This window comes from Python bivittatus, unplaced genomic scaffold (assembly GCF_059951505.1).
Source record: "Python bivittatus isolate LINGU-HERP-01145 unplaced genomic scaffold, Pbiv_v1 ctg000080_np1212, whole genome shotgun sequence".
NCBI classification, from domain to species: Eukaryota; Metazoa; Chordata; class Lepidosauria; order Squamata; family Pythonidae; genus Python; species Python bivittatus.
In genome coordinates, this window is record NW_028277035.1 from 61,078,392 (window position 1) to 61,091,906 (window position 13,515).

Genomic DNA, 13,515 nt, shown 5'->3' on the forward strand with positions numbered 1-13,515 from the left:
ACTTTTGATTGTTATTATTTTGTCATATGTTGTAAGCCGCTGAGAGTCTGCTTACAAATGCAGCAGAATATAAATTAAATATTTTAATCAATGTAAAAGATTTGTATGACCACCCCTCTTATATAACTTAACCTTAAGTGGCTTACAACACCAATGGACAAAAATACCAAAACTCAAGAAAATTAAAACCATTGCATACAACCAAGGCACCGTAAGAGTACTACCCCAAATATAGGTGGGCCGGGCTCAACTCTCATCCTGGCCCAATGCCTGGGGGAAGAGCCTTCCAGAAGGCCAAGATGATAGGGGTCCTCCAGATCTTGGGGGAGTCTGTTAAAAAAATAAAGTTAAAATCAAGGGAATCTCTAATAATATATAAAAATCTTCCATTAAGAGAGCCCCTGAAAATCTTTAAAAAACTCTGGGAGGATGATTTGGGATTGAGTCAAATGCATCTCATATGGCATAGAATTCCTTTGAAAATCTGTCATAGCAAATCCTCAAGAATTGGCCATGAAGATAAACCATAAGCAGCACTCTCTTCCACTAAACTTATCTTACATGAAATTGCAACTTTTTGAGATAGTGAGGTTGTAAGCAAATTGGCACATGTTACCATTTTTGGTGGCAGTGCCCAAATACTCATTCCTTTCAGTCCAAACATGTAAAGAAATTGAGAAGCAGAAATCATCCAGCAGTCCTTCACAATCAATCCTGTAGTTAGCTTATTGTTCATATTTCCTAATGCATATAAATTGATGGAGTTAGAGAAATAAATTCAATTCCTGTTGCAAATATGTCAGTGGATCGGTGTTATTTAAAATGGTAAACTGCTTTGGCTGAAAAATTGCTACAAGGCAGTGTGAAAAACTAATGTCTGACCATCATTCCTTAGCTATATATAAGTGTTTGTGTAGATGAATGTATAAATAAAACATCATCCTAGGTTTAAAAAATGAATATGGATACTTTAAACGCTATCAGATTGAATCTTTGTGGTGTAAAATTCCATTTAGGTCTCTTTCAACAAGCCGTGAAAGGTCGATCATAAAAATCAACAAGGTTTTGACAAAGCCCAAGTATCTGACAGGTGTTTTTATTTATAAATCAGGCTTCATTTAAATCTTGGAATCAGTAGCAAGTGAGGAAGGGGGTGTAAAGGAAACAAGCTGATATGATTATTAAGACTGTGAGCAGGAGGGTTTTTTCATAACAGATCTTATTTTTATTCTCTAAATAATCCACAGTACATCTATAGTAAATCAAAAATAGACTGATTTCAGGCTTGTAGGACATCCTATGCTTTGTACTAGAACTCTGAAATCCATTATTTGAAGTATAGAGCAACAATTGGCAGAAAATTCTGGTTTTTAGAAAAGAATTACGAGCCAAGCAATTATTTGAGGATTGGAATTAAATGGAACTCACTGCCCTTCTGTGCAAAAAACATCATCAAGGCACCCCTAAACTGGTGGCATTGAATCCGAAAGTTTCTTCATTGCAGCAATATAATTTAGGATAATGGGTTGGCTCCTTTCATTGCTGCTATCAGAATACTGTAATCTTAACTGATGCTTAAAAACTAAGCAGGCTTGGACCTTGTTAATATTTGGATTGCAGACTACCGGGAAATCCTGGATCTGTATGCTAGATTGGGAAACACCTCAGAAAGTGGTAACTTCCATGTTGTTTCCAAGAAAGTTACCTGGATGCCTCCGTGAAGCCACCAGAAGTCAAACTCACTTTTACTTTATTATTCTGACTCTCAAAACAGAGAGTCAGAAAGGCTAGCAGATGGACCATGAGTCAGTCAGAGATATCCTCTGCCCATCGTAGACAAAGCCGTTAAGAATCATAACTTGTCGCCTGTTCTTTATTAGAGTACAGGCTTCATTCTTTGAGTGACTGATTTCCAAGTCATTCACGGAAAACAGCAAGAATGTGTTGCTCTGTCTGCTAAAAGATCATATTCTTTTATTAGCACAGGGTTTGTTAGCATCAGGAGCTCAAGGTGGCACACGTAGCACTTCCTCCCCCATTTTCCTCCACAACAACCCTGTGAGGTAGGGAGAAAGCGACTGGCCCAAAGTCACCCAGCTTCGGCACCTGGGAGTAGATCTGAAGCTGAATCTCTCTGCTGCCAGAGTTCAGACCCCAGTAGCTTTAGGTTGGATTAGCGAAGGCCCTTGTCTGAAACTCTGGAAGCTGCTGGTGTTACACAGTGCATAGATATACTAGAACTAGATTCAGCTGTATTCTAGTGGAAGAGTACAGCAGTTTCTCTTCCTATTACAAATATTTCCCATTGTCTGTTACCTTCTGGCAGGTTCTGATCTAGGACCTGTTGTTTAGAAATCAGTTTGCAGAGGGATTATCTTAGTTTATATATGAGGCCGTGATTCATTCTAACAGGAGATATTATTTGTTATCAAGAAACAAAACCAGTATCTTCTCTTTACGTAGAGAAGAGAATGCTAGTTCTATTCCCAGTTCAGCATCAGGAATATAATGTCTCTTTTCTCGCAAATACAGTGGTACCTCGGGATATGAACGCCTCTACTAACGAACTTTTCGGGTTACGACCAGCTCCGGCTGCAAAAATTTACCTTGATGTGCGAACTCCGCCTCGGGGTATGGTCATTTTGCCGCCCTGACATGTGGTCCGCGGCCATTTTTCCGCCCCTGACACGTGGTCCGTGGCCATTTTTCCGCCGCGCCGCACAGCGCCCAGCCATTTTCACGCTGCGCCGCGCCCGGCCGTTTTCGCGCCGTGCCGCGCCCGGCCGTTTTCCCGCCCCTGACGCGTGGTCCGCGGACGCCAGAACGGATTAACGGTAATTACATTGAACCTTATGGGAAAATTTGCTTTGGGGTGCGACCAAATTCGGAGGGTGGAACGGATTAACCGGATTTACATTGAACCCTATGGGGAAATTTCCTTCGGGTTACGACCCACTCGGGATACGCCCAGAGTCATGGAACGGATTAAGTTCATATCCCGAGGTACCACTGTAGAGGAGATGGGAAGGAAATATAGAGATAACCGTGTTTTGTTTACAATGCATATGAAAATGACTAGAGTGACAAAAGTGATAGGAGGAGGGGATTCTTATTGTCTTTAAATCTAAAAGAACACAAAATGCTTCCACCTCTTTCTAGTTAGATTTCTAGGGACTGTGTTATCACATTGTGCGAGCCGAGAATGGCCAGTCTAGTATTTCAGGCTTTATGGGAAAACAGGAGTTTGTTTGTTTGTTTATTTGTCACATTTGCTATATAAATATACATCGCCCATCTCACACAAAGCGACTCTGGGCAGAGTTGCACAAACTGGGGAAAAAGAGATTCCAGGGTGTCCTAATCACAAGAAATTAATAATGAGTTCACAATTCTTCTGCAGTTGTGAAATTCATTTGATTAATCATGTTACAAACATAGCTGGCAGGTGCAAAACCCCATCAGTTTTAAAGTTTTTGAATGGCCTTTTTTCTTACAGGAATTACTATGCAAAAGGCTATGCTGATATTTTAACTGCCCTGGATATACAGATCTTCAAGGAATATGCTTTTATGTGTAATAACTTAATTAACTAACTGTTAAACCTGTTTGCCTTCTGTTTCCCAGGGCTCTGAATAGAATAGGCATTTTTGTTTTTAGAGTACTAATTGATGCTTCTTGTGGTGTTCTGTAAGTGATACTAGCCTCATTCAGCCTCCAGTGATATGTATGAATGACGATAAGCAAAAAAAAAAATCAGCTACTTTGATTGTTGTATCCTGCAGAAAGGCAAGATATATACAGTAGTCATCATCATCATCATCATCATCCTCATTATCATCATCATACAATAATCCAGGGGGATTTGCCGTAGCCCTTTACAATTCAAAATGCAGTTCTGATCCCCTGTGTTCTCAATTAACGTATTTGCAGATTTTTTAAAAAAGAAAGTATTTGGATTCTTTGTAAACCTGAAAGGGATGCTTAAAAGGTAGGTAAGTAGAAAAAATATGTTTGCAAAGCAGGTACTGTATCTGAACTTTATTTCCATCATTTGAGTTGGTTCTGCCTGAAATATCATGCAACTGCAGATAATTCCAGAAAAGATTTAGTTGATCATAAGTATTCTCAGAAGGCAAATGCAAAGTATTTTTGCAAGGTAAATTAATTGGAATGCAAAACATGATCCCCCCAACTAATTACACTTACTGAAAAGCAAATATAAGGAGAAAAGACAATAGCTGCTACGTGAAATATGCCAAATCACAAAATAAGGTAACTACTTCTCTAATGCAGTAATAGCTTTCATCTGAAGAAACTCCAAAGCAGAACACTGATTGCAATACAGGTAGTCCTTGTTTAGTGATCACAATGGCAACCAGCAACTCGGTTGTTAAGCAAAGCAGTCACTAAGTGAAACCATGGCTTAGAAGACCTTGCATATTTTCTTCAGTTTGCTTGTACAGGTAGTCCTCGCTTAGTGACTGCCTCATTTAGTGACCATTTGCAGTTTTGGCAATGATGAAAAAGTAATTTTATGACCAGCGCTCACATGTGTAGTCTTTGCAGGTCTGTAAAGCAAAGGAAAGCTGAAGTAAGATCATAAGCACAGTCGCGGTTTCACTTAGTGACCACTTCGCTTAACAATCAAGTTGCCAGTCCCAATTGTGGTTGCTAAATGAGGACTACCTGTAATTGTTTAATTTCTTGTAAACAATTTCACAGTCCATTTGGCTTGAAAGCAGGACTAACTTTGAACATTGAAAGTCCCACTCCTTGCTGCTATTTAATAGGCTTTGATAAACTTAAACTCCATGAAACTTAATAATTGCATTATATGCTTAGGTGGAGTCAGATATTGTGACAAACCCAGCATTTCCTTCACACTTGGTAGAACATGTATCTGAACTCAGAATTCATTCAGATCTTAATTGTAATGTGACTCCCCCTCTGACCTACTCTTATGCTTAATTTATGAAGAAATCATCTGGAATACCCAGGATCAGGATATGCCAGATATTAAATAATCAGTTTGAATTTTTCTCTGTGGAAGTTACATAACTTCCATAGAAATCAAATTATTTTTTAAAATCTTCCTTTCTGTTTAAGCAGCTGGCAAACTGCTGTTGAAAGGTATATTAAGCTTTCCTGGTGATTAAGAACATAGGAACAAATGCAGTGCCCTGCTGGACTGAACCCTGGCCCTTCTAGTCCACCAGTCTGTTTTCCCAGTTTTGACAGATTACCCTTGTCTATAATGGTTTTAGAAGCACGTGAGCATTTCCAAGCCTTGTTTTGCTTAAGTCTTTAATAAAAATATTTAATTGGAAACTGAAATTTGATTTAGTTCTTGACTTAGCCTTGAGTTGGTAGACTTTTAGGCCTGCATGTTACTTGGTTTTAAGGAGATGGACATAGAAACTGGAACAAGGAGCCTATATATATAAGCCCAAGTCATTCCCTAGTATACAGGATAAGTGTTATTAATAATCAAATAGATGATTGAAGTAACAGTTTTAAGGGTATCTATTGTAAGGGTAGAAATTCAGATGTCTGTTTCTCCCAGCAACAGTAGCAATGGGACATGTTTCAAAGAGGATTTAGGATTTCCGTATAAGGCTATCAGTCAATAGGCTTTGTCCTTTTCAACAATCATCTCAATATTTCAGAAAACCTGTAAATCTAGAAGTCTACTTATTGTTCAAGAGAGATTTGCTTCCAGAAAGAAAGAAAAAAATGATGCACCATATTGCTTGGCAGTATACAACATAATGTCAGATATTAGTAACTACTTGAAAACTATTTGAAAGCTAGAGCTTTTGCAATACTTCCTGTTAAAGTGGTTATTTCTAATTCTTGCAGGATCTATGTTCAGGTTTGCCATCTGGGCAGATTTGCCACGATGAAGAGAGACTAAAGGTGATATTTACAGATCTGGCCCGGCACAAGGATGATGCCCAGCAACGCAGTTGGGCCCTCTATGAAGATGAAAGTGTCATTTGCTGTTATTTGGAGGAACTGCTTCAGATTCTGGTAATTCCTTGCTTTGGCAGAATCTTTATAAAGTTTATTTGCTCAGCACTGATTATTACAAATGAAAAATCAACGGTAAGATAGCTTAATTCATGGCTGGGCAGTCCACAAATTAGTGGCCCATGGAGCCAAGAGAAGCTCAATTTCTTTTGCTGCCAACCAGCTGATGAACACTCTCAAATGGAACCATAAGGCTTGGAACTCACCTTCTAGCTAAGATAATAGTAAAATTCCTAATGTCATAGTCAAGTTAGATGATATCCGAAATAATGTATTGTTGCCTCTTAGGCTAACACATCTCAGGCATAGTCAGAATAAATGTTCTAATAATTGTCAAGCTCATTAGACAATTTTTAATTCCCTCCAAGTGAATAATAATGTTCATCTTTCAGCTGGGTTTGGCTCTTTTTCAAATAAATTGTTCATATGGTTACAGATAATTCCCAGGTTAAGAATGCCCGGTTTAAGCATGCATGACCCATAGTTAAGAACGGAGCCTATTGCAGCAAAATTCGAGTTAAATACACAATGATTCGAGGTAAATACCCAATGGTTTGAGTTCATTACACAATACTACTTATATAGTATTATACAATAATACTCTTCCGGCTTACATACAATTTTAACGTAAGGACAGACCTTGGGAATGGAACTCGTTCTTACACTGGGCACTACCTGTATTCCAAGGCTTCTCAGATATTTATTCTTGTAAGACTGTATATAAAATAGGAGAAGTGTTACCCATTAATCATTTATGGCTTTATTTCGCCTTTCAGTGCTTTTGTAGCTAGAGAGAGAGAGAATGTTAAACACGTGTGAAACCATTATTTTGGGCAAAGTCTGTTTTAATGTACATACAGTGTTAGCACTACTGATGTTGGAAATTGAAAGACTAGATTTTGGAATAACTCTGCCTTTGCTACTCTATTCTGAATGTTGATTTTTTTTTTTCATTTGTTTTTACAGACAGATGCAGATCCAGAAGTCTGCAAGAAGATGTGCAGGAAGAATGAGTTTGAATCAGTGTTATCCCTTGTGGCATATTACCAGATGGTATGACACTGCTTTGAGTGTGTATAAGTTTGATTGAACCTTGAATAGTTTAATTCTTACTTGTATATCAATAAATTTTAACATACAAGTAAGACAGCTTTGCTATAAGGATGCTCTTCCTTCCCCTCACAATCTCCAGCTTTCTTATTTTAAGCGTATCTCCAATCAATCTGACTAATTAGTAAAACTAGCAGGCAAGGCAGCCCTACTCTAAAGTATGAACCAGTGGTCAAAGTCTAAGAGCAGTGGCTGAAGTAGGAAGTCTGAAATCAGCATACTAAAACAAAAGAGTATTCTCAAAGTTTGCTTTGGACTCACTATATCAGGAAAAAATGGATGGAAACACCAGTAACATTTGGGGTCATATGCATGCTTTGTTTTCCCCCAAAAGTAGAAATAATTAATATCTGAATTTGAAAGATTTAGCTGCCCTGTTTTAAAAAGCACCACTAAGGAAGAGAAGCAGCAGCCTTGTTGTCATTGGAAGGAAGGATTTCCACAGATGCTTTGGGAACTTTGCCAGGTTGTTCCCATTCCTTGCTTAATTGAGGCACATCTGTGCATTGGTAAACAGCATTGGGTTGGAATTGGGTTATGAGACTTCCCTGGGACAAAGGAAGGAAATCAAGTGTGCAAAGGAACATGATGGAGTTTGCCTTTGAGCCCCCCTCCCCAAATCCTTTCCTGTCATATTCCACTCTGAATGAGTACTGCTAGTTTAGCCTGGCCTAAATACTCCCTTTGAGAGCCAGTTTGGTGTAGTGGTGAAGGCATCAGGCTAGAAACTGGGAGACCAGGAGTTCTAATCCTGCCTTAGGCATGAAGCCAGCTAGGTGACCTTGGGCCAGTCACTCTCTCTCAGCCCTAGGAAGGAGGCAAGGGCCAACCACTTCCAAAAAATTTTGCGAAGAAAACTGCAGGGACTTGTCCAGGCAGTTAGTTTCCAGAAGTCAAGGCTGACTCAAAGGCACATGCAAATACTCTCTTTAGCTCACCATATTTGGGATCAAAGCTACTTTGCCTTTTTTTCTTTAACCTGGAGTCCCCCAGCCTGGCACCTCCTGAATTTGTTTAGACTGCAACTTCTACAGTTCCCAAGGCCATGCTGTCCTTGGAACTGCAGTCACAATGTAACAGTTGGTGGAGGGAATCCAGAACATGAACTGCCATACAAGATAGCAGTATGATTAATAGCTTATATTTCTAGACCAACAAATAACAGGCTTACCAAATCTAAAATACCTGATCAGTCCTAACATTTCTTCAAAGACAGTTGGCCTGCAGATGGATAATTCTGAAGGAACTAACTTGCTAGTATAAAGTAAGAAGCTTTCCTTTGAGGAATAGTCTTCCTTTGGACCTATATACTTTGGTCTTGGAGATGAAGATTCACTGGCAGGATCTACATAAGGCAGGAGAGAAGCTTCCAGCACAGTGTTCCAGGGCTCACTATAGGTTTCAACAGTGTTTCCAGTAGTGACTTGGATTCACAGAAATTGAAGGATCCTAGGCTTGTTGAGCTAATGACAATCCTACAGGGGCAAGTTCAAAGTTTTATGCATAAGAAAGAACCACATTTGGGAATGATTGACAATTGTGTTCTGTGTTGTGACTTAGGCTATTTTGGGTAACAGACTGGAATATAGATTAAGCTGTAAGTACGATATAAAGGGTACTAGTTTAGACTGAACGCAGAGGAATTCTGTGGAATTTCAGGAATACTGGAAAATTCACAAAAACTAGTGTGAGCCAGGTTAACTGTGATAAGATCCTTAGAAGTACTTAACTTTTACCTAGGCAGCAAAATTCAAGAAAAACAAGATGAGTTATTAAATGGATTTTAATAATACTTTGAATACTATTGATTAATATTACTTTGATTAAAAGCAGATTCTAAGTGAAACTTACATAAACCACTTTGTATTGCCAATTGACAGGTTGATGGCCAAGAGATCTAATAGTTCTTTGATATTGAACATTATGTCAAGAAGAGAGAACAGCAGAATTTATGAAAAATAGGACAAAAAAATATGCAGTGATCAAATGTTGGTATCTTTACAATTTCTGATGTTCTGAATGGCCATCCCATAAGGATGTGCTTACTGAAACTATTGCAATCAGCATAGAGGAATTGTTTCCTGAGTTTACATGGACTGCTTCACTTTCTGAATAACAAGCAAAAGAAACATGCATTATTTATAGCTGGGTATTTTGTTAATTAAAAACAATTTTCTTCTTAAGGAGCACAGAGTTCCATTACGCCTGCTGCTTCTGAAATGTTTTGGAGCAATGTGCAATTTGGATGCTGCTATTATTTCTGCTCTGGTTAATTCTGTTCTGCCAATGGAGCTAGCCCGAGATATGCAGACTCATACCCAAGGTGAGGCATATGTTATACAGTAAATCTTCCTATAACTCAGAAAGAATGCAGATTTTTTGGCTACTGGTGATATGTCACATTATTGTAAGGCTTTTAAGGAATATATTCCCAAACTGTATTGCAGTAATTGAAAGGATGGTCTGTGCGGAACACTATTTGCTGGAAAATCTAGATATAGATTTAACTAATGAATAGTAGTAAAGGTTTCGATTAGAATCTCTTCCTTTTCTTCAACAATCTGTGATACAGGTAGCAAGGGAAAAAATGAGATTAAAGAGTATGATGGTAACTTCTTTAATAGATTATAGGAATGCTGTAGACATACTTTTTTTCATCCTAGCATTTTTCCTAGAAGGCAGAAATAAAAATCAAAACGATCTTGGTGGGTTAGAGAAATGGGCAGAAAGTAACAGAATGAAATTTAACAGAGATAAGTGCAGAGTTCACTTCAGAAATAAAAACCAAATGTGTGGGTAAAAGACAAATGCAATTTTCGGCTGCATCAACAGAAGTACAATTCCAAATTATAAGAAGTAATTGTCTCATTTTTCTGCTTTGGTCAGATCCTACCTTGAGGACTGTGTCTAGTTCTGGACACCTCGCCTTAAAAAAGATACAGAAAAACTTGCATAGGATCAGAGAAATGCAGTGAGGATAATTGGGAACTACAAACTAGGAATATTGGTGGTATGTTTAATCTTTTAAAAAAGAGGAAGGGAGGGAGAAATGATAGCACTGTCTAAATACCTGGAAGGATATCTCGTAGAAGGTCAAGATCTATTCTCATGTTTGAGAGTGCAGGAGACCGAACAATGGATTAAGTTAAAAGAAGGTAGATTCTGATAGAAAAAAACCTTCATAATATTAAGAGCAGTTTAACAATGGAAGCAATTACCCAGAGATGCGGGGGGGGGGGGTTGTCTCCCCATCATTGGATCTGTTCAGACAGAGTCATCTGATGCCTTGTTCTGGATCCCTGAACTGGGCAGCAGGTTTGATTTAATGCCCTAAATGGCCCCTTCCAACTCCATGACTCTATGAATTTTTTGGTGACAATCAGTTTTAGCAGTAATTTTCCGAGGGGAACATCTTTGTTCCTGATGGCCCACCAACAATTATGTACTATTATGGAGAAAAGAAGATGAAGGCATGGATATAGCTAGAACACAACTTTTTTTCCAGACTGGGGGAGTTAAAAAAAGAAGGGACACTATTTTAGAGTAGGAGGACATAAAGAAGCCATAAGGGTTGTTTTAAGGTGGGATTCTGAAACTCTTGAGTAATTTTATGTGGGACTTTAGCTTTGAAAGCAAGGTTCTGAAAGATGCCATCATTAGCATTTGATAGACAGATCATAGGTGTCCAGCACTTGGGGGAACATTCATACAGCATTGCTGAACATACAATTATTAGCAGTTAATAAAAACATGGAAATTTTGTCATAACTGTTTTTTTAATACATTGGCTACAGATTCAGCAGTTAGCAGCAGAAGCTAAGAAGGGTCAGCTCCAGTTAGTACTTGAATAGGAGACCAGCTTGGAACTCCATGGCTGGTAGCTGGATGGAGAGGTTGAAAAAACATCCTGGAAGAAGGCAGGGGCAAGCCACTTCATAGCACTGCCAAGGAAACCTCATGCATGGAGTTGCCAAGAGTTCAGCTTGACTGAGGACATCGTTGTCTTGTTGTCAGGACCAAAAAAACCCACAATCTTTTAATTAGATATGTTATTTTTATTTTAAATGGCATATCGCTAAAAAATCTGGTTTAATAGGAATGACACTTCTATCTAGGATATACAGTAAATAGAATATTTTAATAAACATGATCAGCTGCGTTAGTGTACTTTCCTTTTAAGAAAAAACTTTCAGATGAAAACCTTTTAAGAGGATCCGTTAGCGTGCATTTGCCCAAAATATCAAAGATAGGGTTGATAAGACAGTAAAATGATCTTTCTCCATTGCAAGCAGAAGAATATGACAGAAGCAGAGGCTGAGCTAGGGCATGAGAACATTTTATTTGATCAGACCCCAGCTCTATCTGGTTCTGATTCTGGCCATCAAGACTGTTCTTCCCTGCAAGTAGAAATATCTGGTGGACAGCCTTACCAAAATGAAAAGGGAAAGCCTGAAGAAGCGGCAGGATGGTGTAGGGCTATGCAGTGCTTCATATTCAAAGACACACAGGTGCTTTGCGGTACGGGAGCATGAATGTAGCACCTGTGTGCAACTCCTTGAAGCAGCCACGCCTTTCTCTGGAGAAGATGTGTTGGGTTGAAGAAGTCGCAGACAGATGAGATGCATTCTAAAGCATCCTTTGAATACAAAGCCCTGCGCAGCTGCGGGAACTAGCTTTTCACACACCCGTATCACTGCTCTGTAATACATTCTGATCCCAGTACTGGATACAGAATCTTTTATGCACGTCCTTTGAGATTTGCTGTGTGTGGGTGTGTGCACACATACACACACACTAATACACACTAGTTTTCTTTCTATCACAGGAGTTTATTGATTGTCTGCCATGTCGGAAGAGCAAGTATTTCTACGTTTGTTTGCAGAACTCTTGGGAGGCTATTTCTCTTTGCTGATTGATAGTGGTGCTTAAAAATGATGCTGTGACACTTCATTTTAGCGGGACGTTTGCCTCTGCTTTGAGAGGCGTCCTGGCTTGCTGCCATCTAAAAGGTGGGGTTCCGTTGCATCCCTCACTGACGCCAGGCCGTGGCATTCTGCTGTGTTCAGTCTTTTCTTCCAAGAAATTCCTGCCATCACCCATTCAGTGTTTATATTCTTTTACACATCTGTATTTGGCTGTTGGGCAGCCAGATGAGTGGAGGCCTCGTTGTGTCTTTATTTTCCCCCTTTTCCTTTCTTTCCAAGTCCCACCTGCATATCCAGTTAAGCTCACACAAAATTGTGTTGTTTTTGCATTTGTGCTGGACTCTTGGTACTTTCTTGATGGTAGAACCTTCCATCTGTTCGGTGTCAGGCTCTGGCTTTGTGGTTGGTATTTGCTTCCTAGATGGCATGAATTTATAGCAGCATTATAATCACCCCCATCTTCTTACTCCTGTTACTACTTTTACATTTTAATCCTGCTTTTCAGTACCCAGCAGTTCAAATCTGTTAGCAGAGGGGCACACAAGGCTGGAATATGAATCCCACACATGTCCTGTGTCTGAGGTATCAGTTTCAGAAAACGTATCTCTCTGTTTGCTCCTTGCCATATTCATTTTCTAATCAAAGCTTGTCTTTTTCATGGTTATGAGTTACATCTACCTTGCATGCATGCCACTGCTAATGTGCTAGAGAGCCTTACCTTGATTGGCACATGTTCTTTGATGGCCAAAATGATCATGTCTCTTTCATTGATGTTCAAATGGCAGTTCAATTGAAATAACAATTTGCAAAGAAAGAGGACTGCGAACGCTATAGCATTGAATAAGCAGGAAAAGATGGCAAGCGCTTTGTGCTGCTTTCATTCCTTTCTAAGAGCTATTTTGTAACAGTGCTTGGATGATTTTTTTTTCCTGTTGCTGTCAAAGAACTGTAAACAAAATTTCTCATGAAAAATGACTTTGCGTGTTGTAGTGATAGAAACTTACTTTGGTGCTAGCAACTTGGGAATCGAGGCTGATCCATCTTCTGATAGACTGCAGTGTCTAATCCCTTTTGTGGCTAGCAGAGACCCAGGTAATCCTTGCTGACTCTCAAGCAACTAAGATTGGTGCCCAGTCAGCAGTAGCTATTCTGTAGGACCCTTCCCAATTTTAAAGAGAAACATAGGATGCTAAAACACTAGATCCTAGATGATTTTGATGACACTTCTGCCGACACAGGCAATATGGCTGCCGCCCAGTTTTCCTGCTTGAGTTAATTTGCCCCAGAGAGTTTCTTTGCTGTTTGCTGCTGGCTGCAGAGCTTTAGAGTATCCTTCTGGAAAGCTTTCTGTCAGATACAGCAAGGCCCAGTTAACTAGAACAGTTGTAATCCAGTCGCTACATCAGCCGGCCCAAGTCACCGTAGAATGCACACATAGCTTTAGCGTTAG

The 13,515-nt window shown here is 39.3% G+C and overlaps 1 protein-coding gene across 3 annotated transcripts in view; it reads left to right on the forward strand.

The window, feature by feature from the left end:
* Positions 1 to 13,515, forward strand: part of NCKIPSD (NCK interacting protein with SH3 domain) — a 98,146-nt gene that overhangs the window by 65,987 nt on the left and 18,644 nt on the right. For all 3 annotated transcript variants that reach the window (XM_088134236.1, XM_088134237.1, XM_088134238.1), the window contains 3 exons: positions 5,860 to 6,030; positions 6,997 to 7,083; positions 9,325 to 9,463. In XM_088134236.1, the coding sequence (XP_087990362.1) occupies positions 5,860 to 6,030; positions 6,997 to 7,083; positions 9,325 to 9,463 (397 nt within the window). The remainder of the gene's footprint in view (positions 1 to 5,859; positions 6,031 to 6,996; positions 7,084 to 9,324; positions 9,464 to 13,515) is intronic.